General features: G+C 45.8%; 1 protein-coding gene across 5 annotated transcripts in view; it reads left to right on the forward strand.

The window, feature by feature from the left end:
* The first annotated feature begins 11,156 nt into the window (after positions 1–11,156).
* Positions 11,157–21,611, forward strand: part of KIAA1549 (KIAA1549 ortholog) — a 107,059-nt gene continuing 96,604 nt past the window's right edge. For 2 of the 5 annotated variants that reach the window (XM_053407008.1, XM_053407009.1), the window contains exon 1: positions 11,159–11,903. In XM_053407008.1, coding sequence (XP_053262983.1) covers positions 11,648–11,903 — 256 coding nt within the window. In that variant the 5' untranslated portion in view covers positions 11,159–11,647. Of the gene's footprint in view, positions 11,904–21,611 lie in introns of all 5 variants that reach the window. The other 3 variants (XM_053407011.1, XM_053407007.1, XM_053407010.1) reach the window with 3 other exon arrangements.

Here is a 21,611-nt window from a genome sequence, read left to right on the forward strand (position 1 = left end):
CAGCAAAAATGTCTGAAAGGGGAGATAAAAGGCGAGTTCTCGACTGCTCCAAAGAAAGACCACTCTGCCTGGTGTGAAGTCTTGAAGACCTTCTATTCATGGCATTCTGTGGGCCTGAAAACAGCCGGGGAGAGTGGAATCCAAAGCAGCAGCGACCCCAGACTGTTCAGCCGTGCTATGAATACGCTGCTTCTGTTCAATGAAATGCCACCTGTCAGAAATGCATCTGTGTGCTTGGCTCTCTAGGTCAGGGGTTCCCAAACTCACTCCCTGCCCAACCACCATGGACCACTTGAAAAGCCCTGAGGGTCTTGGCAGAACACTTAATGATTCCCCCCGCCTGTTGTGGCAATTGTAATGCGCTGGGCTAGATGCTGTTTTACCCCTCGCTACCTGGTGTCTCTCAGCAATACCACAAATATTGACACTGCCCAAGGCTGTCGAAGAAGAAAGGAGACTTCTGCTTCAAGGGAAATTAAAAACTGGAAAACAGTGGGGGAAGGAGGGTGTAAGCAGGGGGTGTCCACACACACAACATACATTTAAAGCACTATGACAGGCTTCCTCAAACTCGGCCCTCCAGCTGTTTTTGGCCTACAACTCCCATGATCCCCAGCTAGCAGGACCAGTTGTCAGGGATGATGGGAATTGTAGTCTCAAAACATCTGGCCAAGTTTGAGGAAGCCTGCACTATGATGTCACTTTAAACCATGGGTAGGCAAACTAAGGCCCAGGGGCCGGATCCGGCCCTATCGCCTTCTAAATCCAGCCCACGGACGGTCCAGGAATCAGTGTATTTTTACATGAGTAGAATGTGTCCTTTTATTTAAAATGCATCTCTGGGTTATTTGTGGGGCCTGCCTGGTGTTTTTACATGAGTAGAATGTGTGCTTTGATTTAAAATGCATCTCTGGGTTATTTGTGGGGTTATTCGTTCATATTTTCCCCCAAAACATAGTCGGGCCCCCCACAAGGTCTGAGGGACAGTGGACCAGCCCCCTGCTGAAAAAGTTTGCTGACCCCTGCTTTAAACAGTCATGATTTTCCCTCCATCCCTCCAAAGAATCCTGGGAGCTGTCACTTGTTAAGGGTGCTGAGAGTTGTTATGAGACCCCTATTCCCCCCTCCCCGAGCTGCAGTTCCCTGGGTAGAGGGATTGTTTGTTAAAACACCCTGAGAATTGCAGCTCTGTGAGGGGAATAGGGGTTGCCTAACAACTCTGTGGTCTAAACCAGAGCCTCATGGGCTTGCTGATCAGAAGGTTGGCGGTTCGAATCCCCGCTACGGGGTGAGCTCCCATTGCTCGGTCCCTGCTCCTGCCAACCTAGCAGTTCAAAAACACGTCAAAGTGCAAGTAGATAAATAGGCAGAAAGGTAAACGGTGTTTCCGTGCGCTGCTCTGGTTCGCCAGAAGCGGCTCAGTCATGGTGGCCACATGACCCGGAAGCTGTACGCCAGCTCCCTCGGCCAATAAAGCGAGATGAGCACCGCAACCCCTGAGTCGACCGCGACTGGACCTAATGATCATGGGTCCCTTTACCTTTACCTTTAACAACTCTCAGCACCCTCAACAAACTACCATAATTCTTCGGGAGGGAGCCATGACTGTTTGAAGTGGTATCCTAGTGCTTCAGTTGTATTGACAAACTTGACATGAGCCAACAGTGTGACGCGGCAGCTAAAAAAGCCAATGCAATTCTGGGCTGCATCAATAGGAGTATAGCATCTAGATCAAGGGAAGTAATAGTGCCACTGTATTCTGCTCTGGTCAGACCTCACCTGGAGTACTGTGTCCAGTTCTGGGCACCACAGTTCAAGAAGGACACTGACAAACTGGAACGTGTCCAGAGGAGGGCAACCAAAATGGTCAAAGGTCTGGAAACGATGCCTTATGAGGAACGGCTAAGGGAGCCTGGAGAAGAGGAGGTTAAGGGGTGATATGATAGCCATGTTCAAATATATAAAAGGATGTCACATAGAGGAGGGAGAAAGGTTGTTTTCTGCTGCTCCAGAGAAGCGGACATGGAGCAATGGATCCAAACTGCAGGAAAGAAGATTCCACCTAAACATTAGGAAGAACTTCCTGACAGTAAGAGCTGTTCGACAGTGGAATTTGCTGCCAAGGAGTGTGGTGGAGTCTCCTTCTTTGGAGGTCTTGACAACCATATGTCAGGAGTGCTCTGATGGTGTTTCCTGCTTGGCAGGGGGTTGGACTCGATGGCCCTTGTGGTCTCTTCCAACTCTATGATTCTATGATTCTATGATTCTATTGTGTTTGCCAAGCTGTCACTTGTCTGACTTGCTCTGGGCCTTGCCACACATGCACAAGAGTGGGAAGGGCCACCAGGAGGATGCCGGCTCCCTCCCTTCTGTGGCTAGGGCTGGGCAGAAGACTTTGAAAGAGGTAAGGGAAATGCTGGCTGCTTTGCTAGCCATGGGAGAAGCAGCAAGCAGGGCAAAGCATCTTCTTCAAAGACACACCACAGACCACCATCATGAAGCTCATGGACCACTCGTGGCCCATGAACCACAGTTTGGGAATCTCTGCTCCAGGTAATAATAGAGAGGCATGGGGAGACGAGAGGAAAAAGTAGGTTGCAGATTCCTTCGCACTATTTATGCCGCTGGGGTCTCAGATTTGGCTACTAGCAAGGCAAAAATAGGATGCCATAAAACTGAGCTGGCAGTCTAATTTGAGAAATACCTCCTCCTCACTTTCTGCATATTTATATATTCATAATTTATGGATGCCTCAAAGTGTTTCTAAAGTCTCAGATCGTGTTTAAAAAATTATCGCTCACAGACAGAGCCTCTGGAGTGGAAGCTATTTTCTGCGTGTCAGGGCTCATTCAAATAAATACATTTTCACTCAGCAAAAAATGAGGGATTTCTAGCTTCTTCTGTGGTTGCTCTTCCACTAGGGGCAGAATTTCGTAATATGGCATCGTGAGTGAGGACAGCATTTGGTGCCACCCATCAAAAATATTTCTTATTTTCACAATAATTCCTTTCGGTACAGTAGCTTTATTAACGGCTCTTCTCAGTAGGTACCCAAACAAATATAGGTTGCTGTTGTTGTTATGCACCCCCAACCGCCCGCACCAAACTAAATCCAGCGCTGCTTTCACTCTTGCATCCAATTTAAGCTGCAGCTCTTTTCTTTGAAACCAATAAAACTTTATAACATAACTCAGTGGTGGGCAGCCTTTTTGGAGTCAGGGACCACGTCCCCATGGAAAAAAGTGGGTTGTGGGACATGGGTGTAGCCAGGATTTATTTTAGGGCGACAGGTTTTATGTTGGGGGAGCAGAAGTGAGTTATCTGCAATGCAGTTAGTCAGTTAATTAAGTATTATTTATTTATTTATTTACTTAATTTAGGGGGGCCGCTGCCCCCCAGCTACACCCATGTTGTGGAACATATATCACTGACAGCAAAATTTCTTCCCTTCTCTGTCTCCCCTTTCTTCATCCATCACGATCCTTTTCACTTCCCAAGTTCAGACCATATTTCTATGCAGTCCTTGCAGGGACTTCTCAGTGTCGCAGGCAGATGTGAAGGAAGACAAGCGCCAGTGTAGAATAATGGCTAGGATGCTGACCCCAGTGTCATAAGTGCTGTGCTCCACATTGGCCACCATTGCCCCCAACATACCCCCAATTTACCCGCTTTTGGTCCCTACCCATGTTGCAGCTCATCCAGGGGCTTGGAACCTCAGGACCTCTGCCAACTCTCTGATTCTATTATCTACGATCAACTGGGCAAGAGCAACAGAAGATTCCTTTGGCTACTGGGATGCCCAGGGACCATAGGATTGCAGGGTTATATGTGAGTAATATGTGAGTAATAATACAAACATGAATGAATGTTGGTAAGTAGCTGTAAGGTCTATGGAATAAACATTGTTGTTGTTTCTTATTATTTGTAAACTGCCCTATACCGCTAGATTTCAGGGCGGTTCACAACATAAAATCACAATGTAAATAATAATAATAATAATAATAATAATAATAAACAAATGAACTAAAGTGGTACCTCGGGTTACATACGCTTCAGGTTACATACGTTTCAGGTTACAGACTCCGCTAACCAGGAAATATTGCTTCAGGTTAAGAACTTTGCTTCAGGATGAGAACAGAAATTGTGCTCCGGCGGCCCGGCGGCAGCAGGAGGCCCCATTAGCTAAAGTGGTGCTTCAGGTTAAGAACAGTTTCAGGTTAAGTATGGACCTCCGGAACGAATTAAATACTTAACCCGAGGTACCACTGCATATATATATTACAAAGTACCTTCAAGCACAAGTTTAAGTAAATTCAGCATATTTCAATTTATATAACTGATTAAGAACAATGGATATTAACGACACAACTCTCCTAGAATTAGTTACCGTATTTTTCGCACGATTGGACGCACCGGACCATAGGGCGCACCTAGTTTTTTGGGGGGGAAATAAAGGGAAAAAAATTTCCCTTTATTTCCCCCCCAAAAGCAGGTCAGGGAAACTGAACCAGGTCGAGGAACAGCGGGATAGTGGCGCTGCGCCTCCCTGCTGTCCCCCGAGCTTGTGGGGCTGGCTGATGTCTGCCTGGCGCGTGGGGCGCTCTGATTCAGGGCGCCCTGCCCGTCGGGCGGCAGGCTGCTATCCGCAGCTTGGGGAGCCTTGCGGGGAACTCCTGCAGGGCTCCCCACCCTGCGGATGTCTGCCCGGCGCGAGGGGCGCTCTGATTCAGGGCGCCCCGCCCGCCGGGCGGCAGGCTGCAATCCGCAGCTTGGGGAGCCTTGCGGGGAACTCCTGCAGGGCTCCCCACCCTGCGGATATCTGCCCGGCGCGAGGGGCGCTCTGATTCAGGGCGCCTCGCCCGCCGGGCGGCAGGCTGCTATCCGCAGCTTGGGGAGCCTTGCGGGGAACTCCTGCAGGGCTCCCCACGCTGCGGATGTGTTCCCGAAGCGCCGGGCGCTCTGCTTTCAGGGCGCCCGACGCTCCGGGAAGCAGGCTGCTATCCGCAGCCTAGACATCCCTGCGGGATCTCCCGCAGGGTTGCCTAGGCTGCGGATGTGTTCCCGAAGCACCGGGCGCTCTGCTTTCAGGGCGCCCGACGCTCCGGGAAGCAGGCTGCTATCCGCAGCCTAGACATCCCTGCGGGATCTCCCGCAGGGTTGCCTAGGCTGCGGATGTGTTCCCGAAGCGCCGGGCGCTCTGCTTTCAGGGCGCCCGGCGCTCCGGGAAGCAGGCTGCTATCCGCAGCCTAGACATCCCTGCGGGATCTCCCGCAGGGTTGCCTAGGCTGCGGATGTGTTCCCGAAGCGCCGGGCGCTCTGCTTTCAGGGCGCCCGACGCTCCGGGAAGCAGGCTGCTATCCGCAGCCTAGACATCCCTGCGGGACCTCCCGCAGGGTTGCCTAGGCTGCGGATGTGTTCCCGAAGCGCCGGGCGCTCTGCTTTCAGGGCGCCCGACGCTCCGGGAAGCAGGCTGCTATCCGCAGCCTAGACATCCCTGCGGGACCTCCCGCAGGGTTGCCTAGGCTGCGGATGTGTTCCCGAAGCGCCGGGCACTCTGCTTTCAGGGCGCCCGACGCTCCGGGAAGCAGGCTGCTATCCGCAGCCTAGACACGGCTAGCGGAGCGCTAATCCCGAAGCTTGGGGGTGCGGAGCTCAGCGCGCCCCAAGCTTCTGGGTGCCGGCAAGGTCTAGACGGCTAGCGGAGACCTTGCCGGCACCCAGAAGCTTGGGGCGCGCTGAGCTCCGCACGCCCCAAGCTTCGGGATTAATGCAGCGCTCCGCTAGCCGTGGGAGAGCTGGGTCTCCCACGGCTAGCGGATAGCTTCCTGAAGCCTGGAGAGCGAGAGGGGTCGGTGCGCACCGACCCCTCTCGCTTTCCAGGCTTCAGCGAAAGCCTGCATTCGCTCCATAGGACGCACACACATTTTCCCTTGCTTTTTAGGAGGGAAAAAGTGCGTCCTATGGTGCGAAAAATACGGTACTCAGAGGGATGTGTATCTTATAGGACTACTGTCGTCAATTATAAATTGCCTAAATATGTGTTAGGTGCATGGGAGGACTGTGGTAATGTATTATGTTTGCTTAGGTTTTCTTTGACTGGAGACAACAGATACGGAAGGGGCAGTGAAAAGACATTGCTGTCTTGGAAAAGACAGTGGCAGGTTTTACATAATTTGTATTAAATTGATCAAAGTGAATTATATCTATAAAGACTTGGTTGAAGTATGTTTGATTTGTATAACTGTACAAAATCACACTATTATTATTATAAATATTTTTAAAAGGTAATAAAAGAAATCAAAGTTTGCTATCTGGAGCGAATAAAGCAAAATCAGTGGCTCTGATCCAACACTCAGATTGCTTAAGGCTGCAATCCAACACACACTTACCTGGGAATAAGACCCATTCCGCTCAAAAGGGTATATACCTCAGAGCCGAGCAGGGACTGTGCTGCAAATTTGATTGACTTTAACGGAATTTAAGCAGACTGGCTAATCTGTGCAGGACTGCAATAAGAGCTGGATGCTGGCTCATTAGTGGAAGCAGTTAGATGGTGGAGAGGGTTACAGCTTAATCAGAGGAGGAAGTTAATTAGTTAGTTTTATTTTGCCTTTCAGGAAACAAACTCTTCCAAGTCAGTTTACAAGAACAACAAACAATATCAATAACCAGGATCCCTTCTACACAGGGCCTTTCTGCGGCTTGGGTGCAGGGAATTGACAGCGAAAGCCCAGACACGCTTTGTTTACATTCACATTATTTTAACATTCACTTTGTTGGGGCTCCCCGCCTAGAAAAAACACACCCCGGAACTATAGTTCGTTAAAGGTCCTGAGAATTATTAGGACACCCCTACATAGCTAGAATTCCCAGCACCCTTAACAAACTACAGTTCCCAGGATTCCTTGGGGGGGCAGGCATGGCTGTTTAAAGTGGTACGGTACTGCTTTTAATGTATAGAGCACATGAGGCATTACATAATTTCTTCCTAAACAAAAAAAGTTTGTAGCAGGCACCAAGAAGAGTACATTGAAGGTGCCCCTTGATGTCACTAGGCAGGGAGTTCCAAAGTGTGCCTGCTGTTGCATTAAAAGACATTTTTCTTACAAATGCAAAATGAGCACTTATGTGGCACCTTAAGCCATGCCAGTTCCACAGATTGAAGTGATTGGGTGGGCATATATGGGATTATTATTTAAATAAAGACAAAGCAACAAGCATTTGCTCATGCATTAAGTCTGGGATCTGCTTGGATGCCTGAGACAATCCCCTTCCTGATTTTGCTTGGATTATTTCGATGCTGCTATAAAGTAGCGTGGGCTGCCAGCAAGGGCTTTTCCTGTGCTGTATTGCTTATTTTGGCGAATTCCTGGGCTAAGGTTTTTTTTTTGGGGGGGGGAGTGGTGGTGGCACAGAATCCAGTTCTTTTTCCTCCAGATATTTTAAAGCCCCCTAAGAATCTGAAGTGCAAGATACATGCCTGGTTGGTCTGTGGGTAAATCTAGATTTTTCCAATCATGCGTTTGGAAAAGAAAATCGAAAAGATCCAAACTGCGTGTGCTGAGACTTGTGATCTTTTGGATGGAGTTGCCTTTAAAATAAGTCTCTTGTCCCTGGTTCTTATTTGCAAACCTCACCAAAAAATAAATAATTTGGAATTTCAAAGCAAAGGGGGTTGTTTATTTATTTAGCGTGGGGGGAGAGAACTGCTTTTCATTTTAATCTAATGTTCACCAAGGAGGGATACTCCTGTGCTTGTCCTTTATGTGACCTTAATTTTGTGTTGCATAAAGTGGTACTGGGAAAGAAGGGCAGTTTTGTTCAGAGATTACAGCTGCTCCTTTCAGCAGTCCTTCCACTGGCCTGGGGAGCGGGGAAGTGGCAGAAACTGCACCTGGTGCCTTCTTAAGTATTAATGCATGGGAGAGTGTGCATGGAATGATTCTGGTGATTCTCCAGAACTAATTTGCGAAGGGAAGGAGGGGAAAAAAAGGAGACCCTGCATCCTCATGAGTTTTAATGACTTCCAAAGTTCTTATTCATCGCGAGCCATCACACCTTCAAAGTATTCTTATGATCTAATCCTCATTTGCTCCAGCAGAGCACACCGTACACGAGCCCATTAAATTGCAATCCTGCAGGCATTTTTTAAGGGGTTCCTGTCCTTTTTTAAATTCAGTTATGTATTTATTCTTTCTGTTTCTATTTTGTTTTCAAACCAGGGCAGGCCTCCAACCTATCCGGAACCGGCTGACATACTGTCACTGTTTAGGAAAGCGTATGAAATTATTTGCTCAAATGCCGGTTAAATGGTGAGAATCTCTTGTTGCTCTCTTCTGCATATTCACATTCGTTCTTGACCACCCCTGCCCCCCCCCCCGGTAGTTAAATCTAGAAATCTTTGGCCTTTTCCATAATGTGAAGTGAACCAGTTGCTGTGCATGTTGATAGGTTTGAGGTGACAGCAGGTATTGGTTTAGAGGTTTCTGATGTACGGCGTTCCGTAAAGCAGGGACTGACAGCAGTTGTTTTTGGCTATTATCACATTTGATAACCCTTTTAGAACAGGTACAATCGCATCCATGGTGGCAGGGCCCTCCCTTTGCTGATGCAACTCTGCAAGAAAACCGCCAAGTCCAGTCAGAGAATGTGTGGACACCAAATGTCACTCAGCAGCAACTTAACACACTGAAACAACTTTGTCGTGCCTCTTTCTCACAAATATCTACTTGCCGCTGAATCGTAAGACAAGAGGAGAAAGAGAGGGTGATAGGAAAAATCTGATCACAGGATTATTATTATTATTATTTATTTGATATATTTGTATACTGCCCTTAGGGAAGTTCACAACATAAAATTCCAATATAAAAACCACAAAATACTTAGTAAAAATAACAACAAACCAATAATTCCCCCCTCTCACAATACATTTAGAAGAGCATTGGATGTCAATCATCTAGAGGCTGGGTTGTAGAGGAATGTTTACGCCTGGTGCCTAAAGGTCTGTAATGAAGGCGTCAGCTGAACCGCCCTGGGGAGAGCATTCCACAAATGGGGAGCCACTGCAGAAAAGGCCCCTTCTCGTGTTGCCACCCTCCGGACCTCTCATGGAGGAGGCCGCTTGGCAATTTGATGCTTTATGCAATGGTGGCTGGTACCCATGGGCTGGTAGGGCAGAAGGAAGGGAGACCAACAGTAGGGGGAGCCAGAGCCAATGAAAGACAGTTCTGTCCCCATCCTCTTCCCTGCTGAGTTCTAAGAGGGCAAAACTGAGACCAAGGAAAAGGAAGCGAATGGCCAATAACCCCTGGACATGTAGTATACAGTGGTACCTCAGGTTAAGTACTTAATTCGTTCCGGAGGTCCGATCTTAACCTGAAACAGCACTTTAGCTAATGGGGCCTCCTCCTGCTGCTGCGCCACTGGAGCACAATTTGTTCTCATCCTGAAGCAAAGTTCTTAACCCAAGGTACTACTTCTGAGTTAGCGGAGTCTGTAACCTGAAGTGTCTGTAACCCGAGGTACCACTGTATATGAAGGCAGGCAGATGGGGGCTGGCTGAGTCAGTGGGGCAGTGCCCCATTTGCCCTAATGTGCCAGCTCCCGCTGCCTATGCCACTTGTTAAAGAGGTGCCAATGCAGCAATTCTCTGCACACAGCAGCAGGATTGGACCATGCCTATTTCTTTAGTGAGAAGAGCATACAGCTTCATGTAGAACATGGCTGGTAAGGAGCATACAAAGCCATGCATTCCGATGCTATGTTCAGCTTTTCCTGTTACCAGACAGGCTAGAAATGTGATCTTTTACAGAGCCAATTTACAATTTCCTCTATTTTATCGAGGGCGACTTGTATCTGAAGGGACGAATGCCGGCACAATGCTCCGTTTCCTCCTCGCTGTGATGTATGTGTGGCACGGCGGCAGAAGACGGGGAAGAGAAATCGACTTAGGCTGGGGAGGCTGGCCCGGCAGAGGAACAACTCAGCGCCGCAAAGATGCCTCTCGGTTACCGCGCCAGCGTTGCCGGCATACGAAGAGGACCTCGGAGGCCTTTTGTTCTCGCGCTGGGCGGGAAAGGGGACGATGCCGGGGATGCCGCCGTCGGGGCGCGCGGGGGGGGGGGAATCGGAGAATACCGTCGCACGGCAAGGAGGAGGTTCCCGCTTTCCCTTGCGCGCAGCTGAAGGGCGCCCCCCAACCCCCAGTTCCCCACGCGGCGCGCTCCCGACTCCTTCCCATGCCCCGCGTCCGCTTGGCGCAGCGCACGGAACCGCAGCGGGGAAGAAGGGAAGGAAGGAGAGGCGGAGCCGGAGCGGGTGACATCACGACGCGCCCCCCCTTTAGGAGCCCGCCTTCCCCACTCCCCCCCCCCAAGTTGTGAGGCGGACGGGGGGGGGGGTTGTTAATGAAAACGTCTCCTCTACTCCGCCTCCTTCCCGGCGCGCGCTCTGCACTGCCCGGCCAAGGAGTTGGTTGCGCCGCGCGCGCGCGCCTTCCAAGCTGGGCGCCACCTCTCCGCCTGCCCGGGCGCCCGCCCGCGCGTACACACACACTCTCGCGCGCACGCAGGTGTTGCCCTCTCCAGTCTCCGTGGTCTTTTGCGCTCTCTCTTTCCTTCCCCTCGCTGGCTCGGCGGCCGCGCTCCCCTCTCTTCCCTCCCGCCCGGGAGCGCCGCCGGGAAGCCGGAGGACGGGCTCCTTCTCGGAGGAGGGGCCGGGGAGGAGGAGGAGGAGGAGGGAGCAGCCAGGAGGAGAAGAGGAGGGAGGTTCCCCGTTAGCAACAGCGCCGCCGAAGCCTCCCCCCTCAGCCAGCGCCGCCTTCCCACGTGAAGAGCCGGGAAAGGCCAAGCAGCGAGCGGCAGCGGCAGCAGCGCCCCGCCAGCCGGCCAGCCTGCTTGTGGAAGAAGACGAGAGCCGCGGCCCAGCCGCCGCAGACCCGCTCGCCGCCTCCTCCCCTCCTGGCATTACAGACCCTTCCTTGGCAACCCTTTTCGGCGCCCTGCTCTCGCCTTCCCTTTACGCACAGCTCTCCCCCCCCCCCACCTCTCATGTGACCTTTCTCTAGATCCCCCCCCCCCCGCTTTGCAATTGTGTGCACCTCCCTTTCTTCCCCACCCCAGTGCAAGACCTCCCTCTCCCCCCACTCTTTCTCTCCCCCAGCCTTGCATCCCCCCCTCCCCGTTTCAGCTCAGGCTTCCCCCCCTCTCCTCTCCATCTCTTGCAATTGCTCCGGCTCCATCCTCCCACGCCTTCCCGCTCCCACCCTCCCCCCTCATCTCCCGGCAACGGGATACTCCGATCCACTTTCCCCTTTCATTAAGAGGATCGCCTCTCCTTTCACTCCGTCCCCTCCGTTTCGGCTCTCTTTTCCCTTTTCTCCTCCTCCTCCTCCTCCCGCTCCATAGTTCAGGCTCTCACTTTGATTCTCTCTCCTGCCTCCCCCCACTTGTTCTTCGGAGCCTCCCTCCATCTCTCCCCCCTCCACCTGCTTCTCCCCTCTGCTCCGACCCCTCTTATTTCACAGCAATTTTCGGGAGGTGGTGGTGGTGGTGGTTCTGCCTCGGCTTGGAGAGCCGGGGAGGGGGGCGCCTGGCTGTAACCCCCTCCCCATGCCTCTGACGCCCGCCCGCCTGCCTGCCGGTGTTGGATGCTCCAAGGAGGAAGCGGGGAGGCCTCCCGGCTCTTTCTTCTGGGGGGTGCGCGGGGGGGCCGAGATGATGACTTGATGCTTGGCTTTGCCATGGATGGGATGACATGCTTCATGGTTGCCTTGGTCACGCTGCTGCTCTCTTGCCCGGGTCCACCTTGGTGCGTTGCCCGCCGCCTGGTGCTTCCGACGGGTCTCCCGGTTCTGCTGCCTCTGCTGCTGTCTCTGCAGGCCTCTCTGGCTTCCCCGGTAGCAGGTAAGGGGATGTGGGGAGGCTGGCTTCAGCCCTGGGAGGATGCTACCTGGCGTCTAGGTGCTACTCTCAGGCTTCTTTTGTTGGGACCCTGGAGGCCAAGATAAGCTTCCCTCTGGCAACCTCTTGCAAATTCTCCTGTTTTGCGTTGCCAGGATATGTTGCAGTTGAGCACTTTTTTAGCATCAACCCTCTCTGTCTCTTCTTTTAGTTGTAATTGTGTTTTTTCCCCTTCAATAAAAGTGCCCCCCCCCACTCCACTTTAGTGGTGTTTTGGGGAATAGCCGGTATAATGTTAAAAGATGTGAAGACAATGAAACCTGAACAGCTTCTTTTCTTGTGCTGTGCATGTGCTTTATGCACCACATAAAAAGAGACTGTGTCATTTTGGGCACATTCTGTGCACAGAGATATTTTTCTGGATGTTTTTATCATTGAGCATATACAAGTAAGCCAGAGCAATCTTTTATTTTATTTAATGAAAGACACTCCTAATAAGAAACTCATTTTTTTTAGGGTTACATAACTGAACACCCCCTAGCAAAAAAATAAATAAAAAGGTAGCAGATGGGTCTATTGGAATTGAATTAAAATATAAGAATTGTGCTCCACTGTAACTTGCAATGGGTTTGGAAATTGGGTATCCAGTCCTCTATGACGTCATCTGAAAGCTGATGTACAGCTGAAGCCCATTTGAGATTTGCTTATTTCTGGGGAATGGTGGAGTATTTTTTAAAAAAAATATGAATGCTTTGGCACTTTTGAAGGTTTTAGTATTAGCTTGTAGTAGCATTTCTAGGATTCCAGATATATTCACTGGGAGCTCAGTGTGGAACCGCAGAGTTTGGAACTGAGGAAGGTAATCCAGTATACAACTTTGTAAGACTAAACACTGCTCACTTCAGAAAAAATAAACACCACGTAATGGGTCTGGTTTTTCAATTGAAACAATAACTATTGTGCTTTGTTAGTATTTTTTCAGTACTTTAAAATTGCAGAGACTGTTTTCATCTGATAATAGAAAAATATACAGAATTATAATGCAGTTGCTAAATTGCAGCAAATGGTTTCCGTATGCAGACATCCACTTGTAGAAGAACCCCCCCTTTCTCCTATTTGCTCTCTTTCTAAGAAAAGGAAAATGTTATCCTAAAGTTCACAAAACATAGTTGAGAGAGCAGTCACCACCTGCTAGTGTATGCTTTTGTTGAAATTAAGTTTATCTCTTTCTCTTTTTTATCAAAGATATTAATAAAATAGTACATTATAAATCTTTTTTTCAGCAGCGATCCAGAGAAATAACTGGAAAGAGTAATTTTACCATTGACAAAAGCTTAATTTCTTATAGCCAAGCAGTATTCAATATTTTTCATTTTGATCATCTTTTCCTGTCTTAGGCTGCAGCCCTAACTTCAGTTACCGGGGAGTAAGCCTCACTGAATTGAATATGATTTACTTCTGAATGGATGTAGTTAGAATTGTGCTGTTACTTCCTTAGCATTTGCATTTTATCCATGGAAGCTAACCAAAAGAATGGCAGTAAGGGAAGGGACCATTCCATTAATCTTACTGGCCATTGAACTGGGTCAAACACAAGGTGAAAATCAGAGGTAATTTTGACAGATTTAGCATGTGGACTAAATAAAAGATACAACCGTGTATGGATATATTGGAGTTAATGGTTTTCAAGCACACAAGTGAGATGTTCAACATCGAAGGTGTCATTGGAAATATACTGTTCATTAGGAGGACACAGCTGACTTTTCCTATTTCATTAACATCAACTGGAAAGTATGACAATGGGCATATTCATGATTGTGGCACGGCTCTTGTTGCTAATGTTGTCCAGCCAGATGATACGGTGAAAAGCCCTGTAATTTTTTTTAAAAAAATGAAGTAGCCTCTCCAAAGTCATAATGAGGTTTTTAAAACGTAATTTTGGTTTCTTGGTCTTTAAAACATAATGTCAGTGTTAAAAACTTCCCTTAGATACAAGCAAAGCATAAGAATTTCTCAGCAAAGGAAACTCTGACCTCTGAATTGTAGATAATCTATCTGTACTCTTATTCTTGGAAAGTGTTGAGTCCCTTCAGCTTGCTATACTGTTTATCTCTGAGCGCAATTCGAAATGCAATTTTCGACCCTTAGGTTTTGACCTAAGCAGCTCGGGCTTAGGGTATCTGAAGGACCTCTTAATTGTATACTCGGCCATTTAATATTTTAAAAGGGAACTGTGCACTGTATGCTGCCACTAATAGAACTTGGTAGGTATATGGGATCAGGCCTTCTGTACGGTTGACTGTAAGCCAGGGATGAGGAACCATTCGCACTCCCAGATTTTGTTGGTTTCTGTCTCCGTCGACCAGTACAGGCTGTGTCAGCGATGATGGAGGTTGCAGTCCAACAACATCTGAAGGGGCATAGGTCTCTTGCTTTAGGTTTTGCCTCTCTTCCCTAAGAGGTGCAGTTGTCCTCTTCACAGTGAACGATAATTTTAAACAATGAAACATCATAAAGTTTATATAAGAAATAGACACATCATACAGGCCAAGAGCAGATAACCAAAAGCAAGTGAGCTGGTGATACAAGAGTCTGCCAGTGCTTGAGCGAACAAGGATGTATTCCGTTGAATGCCTTGTCTAAGGAGGAGGAAAGCTGCTTAGAATCACCCCTCTTCAGCAGGTTGTTTTCTGATATTTAATTTCCTGAAGTTTGTATGCTGAAGACAAGTGACCTTTTCACGTGTTCTTCCAGGCCAGGGATGAGTGAACATGTGGGGCTACCCTGTGGTTTGACCCCAGCTCTCATCACCCTGACTGTTGGCCATGCTGGTTGCGTTTGATGGACATTGTAGTCCAAAGCATCTGGAGGTCACCAGGTTGGGGGTGGTAGCTCTAGGCACTAGGCTGGGGGAAATTGGGATGGGTTGGAGCTATTGAGGAGGGAGAAGGCTCGGCAAAGATAATGGGTCTTGGGCTTCTCTTCTAGCTTTGAGGGTTGTAGGGATTTGGGCTGTACCATTTCTAGAGAGAATGGAAATGTATCCAAACCTTTTTGAATGACAGTGTCGAGGGCAAATGCAATTGGAGAGTATGGCAATATTTAAAAATATATTTTTAATTTTAATGTGTGTTAACCATTGCATACATATTACTGTTGCATAAGGTGGAAACAGTTCTTATTTCTTGCATAGAAAAGATGGGTGGTGTTCCCTTTTTAAGGCTTGCTAGGTAATTTATGTCTTTCAGAGTTTGCCATGCATTGCTTTTGCAAGCCATCCCTCTTTTCTTATGCATCCAAGAAGTTCCAGCTTCCTTTATCAGCTCCGTCTATTCTTCCTGATTCTCTTTTAGTCTCCTTTACCAGAACGCCTGTCTCCTTTCTTCTTGATATATCAAAATTTACTTCTCCACAGACTCTCCTGCTGCTGTGCAAAGTCTGTTCCCTGTGCTTGTGCTGTCTCTCCTGTCTGCAGTGAAGACAGGTGTGGGGACAGTGGAGCTAGAGAGCTGGTGATTTGTGGGCAGCAAGGCTGGATGCACATGGGAAGCTGATATGATTACCCTACCTCCACGAAAGCAGTGGGTTGTATCCCTCTAAGTTATCCTCTGAGTAGACCCATTAAAATTAAAGGAGCATAAGAACTGGTGGTGCATCTCTTAGTAGCTGCTTGAGCGTTGATATGAAGAAAACAAGAACTCCCAACTGTTGAAGACTGTGAAATAAAGGGGAATTATATAGATGGTTAAACTAACTAATATACTAATGAAAAAATTCCTTCCAGTAGCACCTTAGAGACCAACTAAGTTTGTTATTGGTATGAGCGTTCGTGTGCATGCACACTTCTTCAGATACGCTGAAACAGAAGTCACCAGACCCTTATACAGTATATAGTGATAGGGTGGGGAGGGGTATTACCCAGAAGGGTGGTGGGAATGGGTGATTGGCTGATAGGTGTGGTAAACCTGTTGACGACTGTTACGACTGCAATTGGTCTTACAGGAAAAAGCAAGGGGTGAGATGGCTAAAAATAGCTTGATCATGTATAATGAGATAAGAATCCAATGTCTCTATTCAGACCAGGTCTCTTGCTGGTTTTAAGTTTGGTAATAAGTTGCAATTTAGCAACTTCTCTTTCCAGTCTTATTTCTGAAATTCTTTTGTCATAAGACAGCTACTTTGAGATCTTGTATAGAATGTCCTGGGAGATTGAAGTGTTCTCCTACTGGCTCCTCTGTCTTGTGATTCCTTATGTCAGATTTATGTTCATTTAGCCTTTGGCATAGGGTTTGGCCTGTTTGTCCAATATAGAGAGCTGAAGGGCACTGTTGGCATTTGATGGCATACACAATGTTAAAAGATGAGCAATTAAATAGTCCTGAGATGGTATACTTGATGTTGTTGGGGCCAGTAATAGTGTTGTCTGGGTGTATGTGGCAGCAAAGTTGGCAGCTGGGTTTATTGTAGGCTCTGGTACCAGTGTCCATGTTAACTCTGGTTGTTGTATTATTGTGGATGAGGAGTTGCTTAAGATTTGGTGGCTGTCTGTAGGCAATGAAAGGTCTTTCTCCCAGAGCTTGAGAAAGAGAACTGTCATTGTCTAGGAGAGGTTGTAGATCTCTGGTGATGCGCTGAACTGTTTTAACTTGGGAGCTGTATGTGATTACTAGTGGTGTTCTGTTATTTTCTTTTTTGGGTCTGTCTTGCAGCAAGTTCTCTCTGGGTATCAGTCTGGCTCTGTTGCTCTGTTGTTTAACTTCATCAGGTGGATATTTTAGTTCTAAAAAGGTTTGCTGTAGATCTCTTAGGTGAGATTCTCTGTCTGTAGAGTTGGAACAAATGCGGCTGTAATGTAGGGCCTGGCTATATACAATGGATTGTTTGGGATGGTAGCTAGAAGCATGTGGATATGTTTGTCGGTCAGTTGGTTTACGGTATAAGGTGGTGTCTATACGCCCATCCTGTATTTTTATAGTAGTGTCCAAAAAAAATGTATTTCTTGCATAGATTAACAATGAACCAATCTATGCAAGAAATACATTTTTTGGACACTACTATAAAAATACAGGATGGGCGTATAGACACCACCTTATACCGTAAACCAACTGACCGACAAACATATCTACATGACGTAAAAATGATTGATTTAGATTCTCCCCTAGTTGCTTTTCTGTGTTAATGTGGTATGCTTAGAGAGAGCTATATCCCAGTCCTTACCAAACCAATAACCAATTGAGGAAGGTGAGCAAGATTTCCATTGACTGGCTATTGATATTCTTGCCACAACTAGTAATAGAAAGACCAGGGTGTTTGGAGATACTCTGGTGTCTGCATTGCTTTCTGTCAAAAGCAAGGCCAAGAATGGATCTGGTGTTACTGATTGGTCTGTGATTTGAGAGATAATGGTAAGAGCCTTTATCCAAAAGCTCTATAAAACTTCTTTGATGTATTGGATGAATATTGATGTTGATGATGATGATGATACAAAAGAAAAAAGGAGGAGGAAAAAAGTAAGGAACATAAGATTGTCATAGCTATTAATTTTAATGGGTCCGTACTGAGCAGAAGTGTTGGATACAGCCCAGTGTGTGCAGATGTTGTGGTGTAGTGGTTAAGAGTGATAGGCTCGTAATCTGGTGAACCGGGTTCGCTTCCCCGCTCCTCCACATGCAGCTGCTGGGTGACCTTGGGCTAGTCACACTTCTCTGAAGTCTCTCAGCCCCACTCTCCTCACAGAGTGTTTGTTGTGGGGGAGGAAGGGAAAGGAGAATGTTAGCCGCTTTGAGACTCCTTCGGGTAGTGATAAAGCGAGATATCAAATCCAAACTCCTCCTCTTCTTCTTCTTCTTCTACTGTAACTTTAGGATGGTAGTCTAACTCAAGAAGATAGTAGGCAGGAAGATATGAAGCACCCAGTGTGTTATGTACAATTGCAGCTCCTTCTGGGTAGTAATTCATCTTTAAGTACCCTGGCCAAGAGGCAATCCAAATGAACATGCAGCAAGAAATCTGAGATACTTGGGAGCCTGCTGTAGTCTCTTTAATGGGGTGCGTGAGTGTATGCTAATTTTCCAAATATTTTTATTTTCTGTTAACCTAAAGCGAAGAAAAGTTTAAATATTGGGACCCCAAATTATTACTCATTAGGTTGGTTTCACAACTAAAAATAACTAGATAGGTCATCTCTGCCTAGGCCCTGCCTCCATATATTCCACTCTGGTAACTTTTTCTGGCTTGCTTGCTCTTCCCAGTTAAGACTGAAATCTTGAAGCCAAGGATATACTGTCTTCTTTGTGGTCCTCTACTATTTCCACATTGCAAATGGACTCCTGTTTATCCAGACTTGTGATTTATCTGTATATTTGGGATGTTCTCAAGGTTGTTCAGGAGAAAAAACATCAGTTCACAGAAATAAGTATTTTTAGTACATTAGCAGTGCTGTGTTGTTTTTGTCCACTGAGGACGATTCTTGACTTTCATGACTTTTATGTTTTTGCTTGGTCTTTTTTATTTTATTTTAACATGCTGGTGAGATTTGTTTCTTCTGCTGTGTAATTATAAATCTGGCAGTGAGGAAAAGCTCATCGTCGTACTATCCTGTTTAGCATGATGCCATTTAAAGAGCTGTCTTGTCTTGTATTCATTCCTGTTATGACATTGTTATATTTCATGCCTTGTTTCCAAAACATGTTTAAGGTATTTTGCCTGAGCTGCTTCATTGCTTATCACATTGATGAAGCTGGCAATTTCTATATAAGCTACTTGCTTATTTCATTGCCTCATTTAACCAGTAACAAAGTCGTATTCTACTTTAAAATGCTGTACTGTGTTACAATTAGCAAAACTAACTGCTTTTATATTAGATTGAATCATCCTTTCAGCTATCTCAAGAGTTACCTCATATCTACCAATCCTAGAATAATTATTATGTTATATAGAATAAAATGGTCAGCTTATACCAGTTAGTGATAAAGTTTCCAGATTTGTAAAACATTTTTTTCTCTGAATAGGCATGTAAACTAATTGATTGCTACTAGAATGAAAGTATACCTAGTAGGGCTTTTACTTGTATTTATGGTTTAGTGTCACACCATGATACAGAAATTAAACACCTGTACTGTTGGGTTGACATTCTATATTCATAGTAATCCCAATAACATTTGATTTAAAAATTGAGGGGTTTTTTGTCTCTAGTTTGTTCACTTTACATATAAAAGCAAGCATTAACTCGCTGACTATGGGACCTTTAGCATAAGACCATGATTTTAATTCATATAACCCTGTTCTAAAACAGCTGCATTTCTGGGCTGAATTGAAGGTGCTCTTGCTAGTTTTTAAAGCCCTAAATGACTTAGGTCCCAAATATCTTCTTCCCTACAGTTCATCTTTGGTGTTGGGATCAGAATGGGCCTTCTTGGTAGTTCTGCTGCCCTCAGAAGTTCAGAGGTGGTCAAGAGTGGCAGCCCAGGAGACGACATTCTCTGTGTCAGCCCCTAAGTTGGGGAATTCCTTTCCCACAAAGATGTATTCAATACCCTCACTATGTAGTTCTCAGCAGATGCTGAAGATGCAACTCTTTAGCCTGGTGTTTTACACCTGTGATGTGTGTTTCCAGGATTCAACCTATTTCCATGACTGTAAATTTGTTTTAACTGTTTTTAGTACTGAATCTGAAATGCTTGTTACACACCCTGAGACCTGCTGATGGTGTAATGCATAATAATACATAATGCATAATAATGTATAATTTTATTTGTATGCCACCTTTCCATAGTTCAAACCATGCTCATGGTGGCTTACAACATGAAAAAATGCACAGTTCCAACATAACTAAAGTAGTCATTAAAAATATACAACCAAATTTCCACAAAGATCATAAGATCATAAGATCTAAAAGAAAGATACAAAAAACCTAAAATCAATAATAGCAAAAACAACCCCCAACAATGCCCCCCTCCACAAACAATATCCCAGCGCAATAGTCTGTCCACCTCTTGTAGCTGGAGTCAGTCAAGGCACCACTCTCCCAGGCTAGGTGGAAAAAGGCATGCAAGGCAGGGAGCAGGTCTTCCAGGACTCTCAGCCAAGATAGTAATATTAATAGTAATACTAATAGTAATCACAGACATGTGCTTCCTTCCTACAGTCCCAATTTCTTAACTTGCTGGTTTGGTCTAACCACAGTTTGCTGTTACATCTCAACTGTGCATAGTTACTCTTCATCCTGGAACTGGAAATCCATTCCAATTGCAGGTTCTAGTTCCGTTTCAGACAAGCCATTGTTTGCAGGATTTGGATGTAACAGCAAACAACGATTTGATCAAATGAGGGTTTTTTGGTAGGGAATTAGTGTTTCCCTCAAGCCTGAAAGGCAGGCATGAATGGCAAAACCATAGTTAGGCTTGATTCATGTGTAATGGCAATGGATAAATTATGTTTTACTCAGAATAAACCCATTGTTGAACTCAATGAACCTAATTTAGTCACATATATTAATGCAAATGTGTCTACTCTGAGTAAAATCTAGTTGAACACCACTTAGTGTGCGATCGTCTTGGATTCAGTTTAAATAGATTGTGAATATAGACTTTGATATTTAGTTGTTGTATTCAGATATCATTTTAAACCAGATAATGTTTAAGGATTCTTCAAAGAACCAAGATCTATGTTTCTTTCTTTTATTTTTTAAAACTAATTTAGTTCAAGTTTTTATATTTGGGGGGGGGACCCACAGTGATTTTTGTATACCTTCAGTTTACAAGTTATAACATATAACAAATTCACACTGGTCCTGAATCAAGGATCATTTGGTATGCATTTACTTAACTTGGAAAATTTATCATCTTTTTTTTTCCAATTCACAAAAATTCTCAAAGTGGGGAACGATTTTTTTTTAAAAAAACACCTTAAAAACACAATGTAAAAGATACATTAGCATGGGATCTACTAAATATATAAATTAACCCAAAGGAAGGTTATTAATTGTACAGGACAAATGATGAAATAACAGATTGCCAAGAGTGGTTGTTGTTTTTAATTGTTTTCTACAGGGCTAAATTTCCCATTAATCTCTAGTTACGAGTGAATTTATGTATCATTTTTTAGAAGTGGGATAATAACTGCTCTTTTCTGTTTCTTCAAAGATGGATTATTTTACTACTTTACGCCCACCAACCCCATCTATATGCAGCTCTGTGTAGCTTTAATTTTGCTAACAGCAATAATGGCTTAAAGTTCAATTTTCACTTCATGTGTTCATTCATATAATTAGTGATGTCTATTCCATGCCATTTAAAGGAAAAAGGTTTAGGCTGTGCTATGAAGTGATATGGAAAATGGTGTCATCAGTAAAACTGCGTCCTCTGGAAGGAGGAAACCCATGTTGCCAGCCTGGGCTCCTTTGGGCGTATGGGTGGGAAATAGATTCAATAAAAAAGAAAGAAAAAGAAAATGTATACTTTGGAAGCGCAGTTTTGAGGAATATGTATTGATTTTAAAGCAAACCTCCTTTTTCCTGCTGGGTAATCAGATTTTGCAACATGAGTCTATAGTGAAGATTTCCCTTTCTCCTTTACCCTTTGCCCAAGTAAGAACTTCGCTGAACATTGAATGGCTGTAATGCTCCTTTCAAACAGTGCTTTGAAAACACTTTACTAAGTAAAAAGCAGCAGTGCTCTCTACAAACTATTGTATAGTATTTGTAATTTTCCC

The sequence above is a fragment of the Podarcis raffonei genome, chromosome 10, assembly GCF_027172205.1.
Source record: "Podarcis raffonei isolate rPodRaf1 chromosome 10, rPodRaf1.pri, whole genome shotgun sequence".
Lineage (NCBI taxonomy): Eukaryota > Metazoa > Chordata > Lepidosauria > Squamata > Lacertidae > Podarcis > Podarcis raffonei.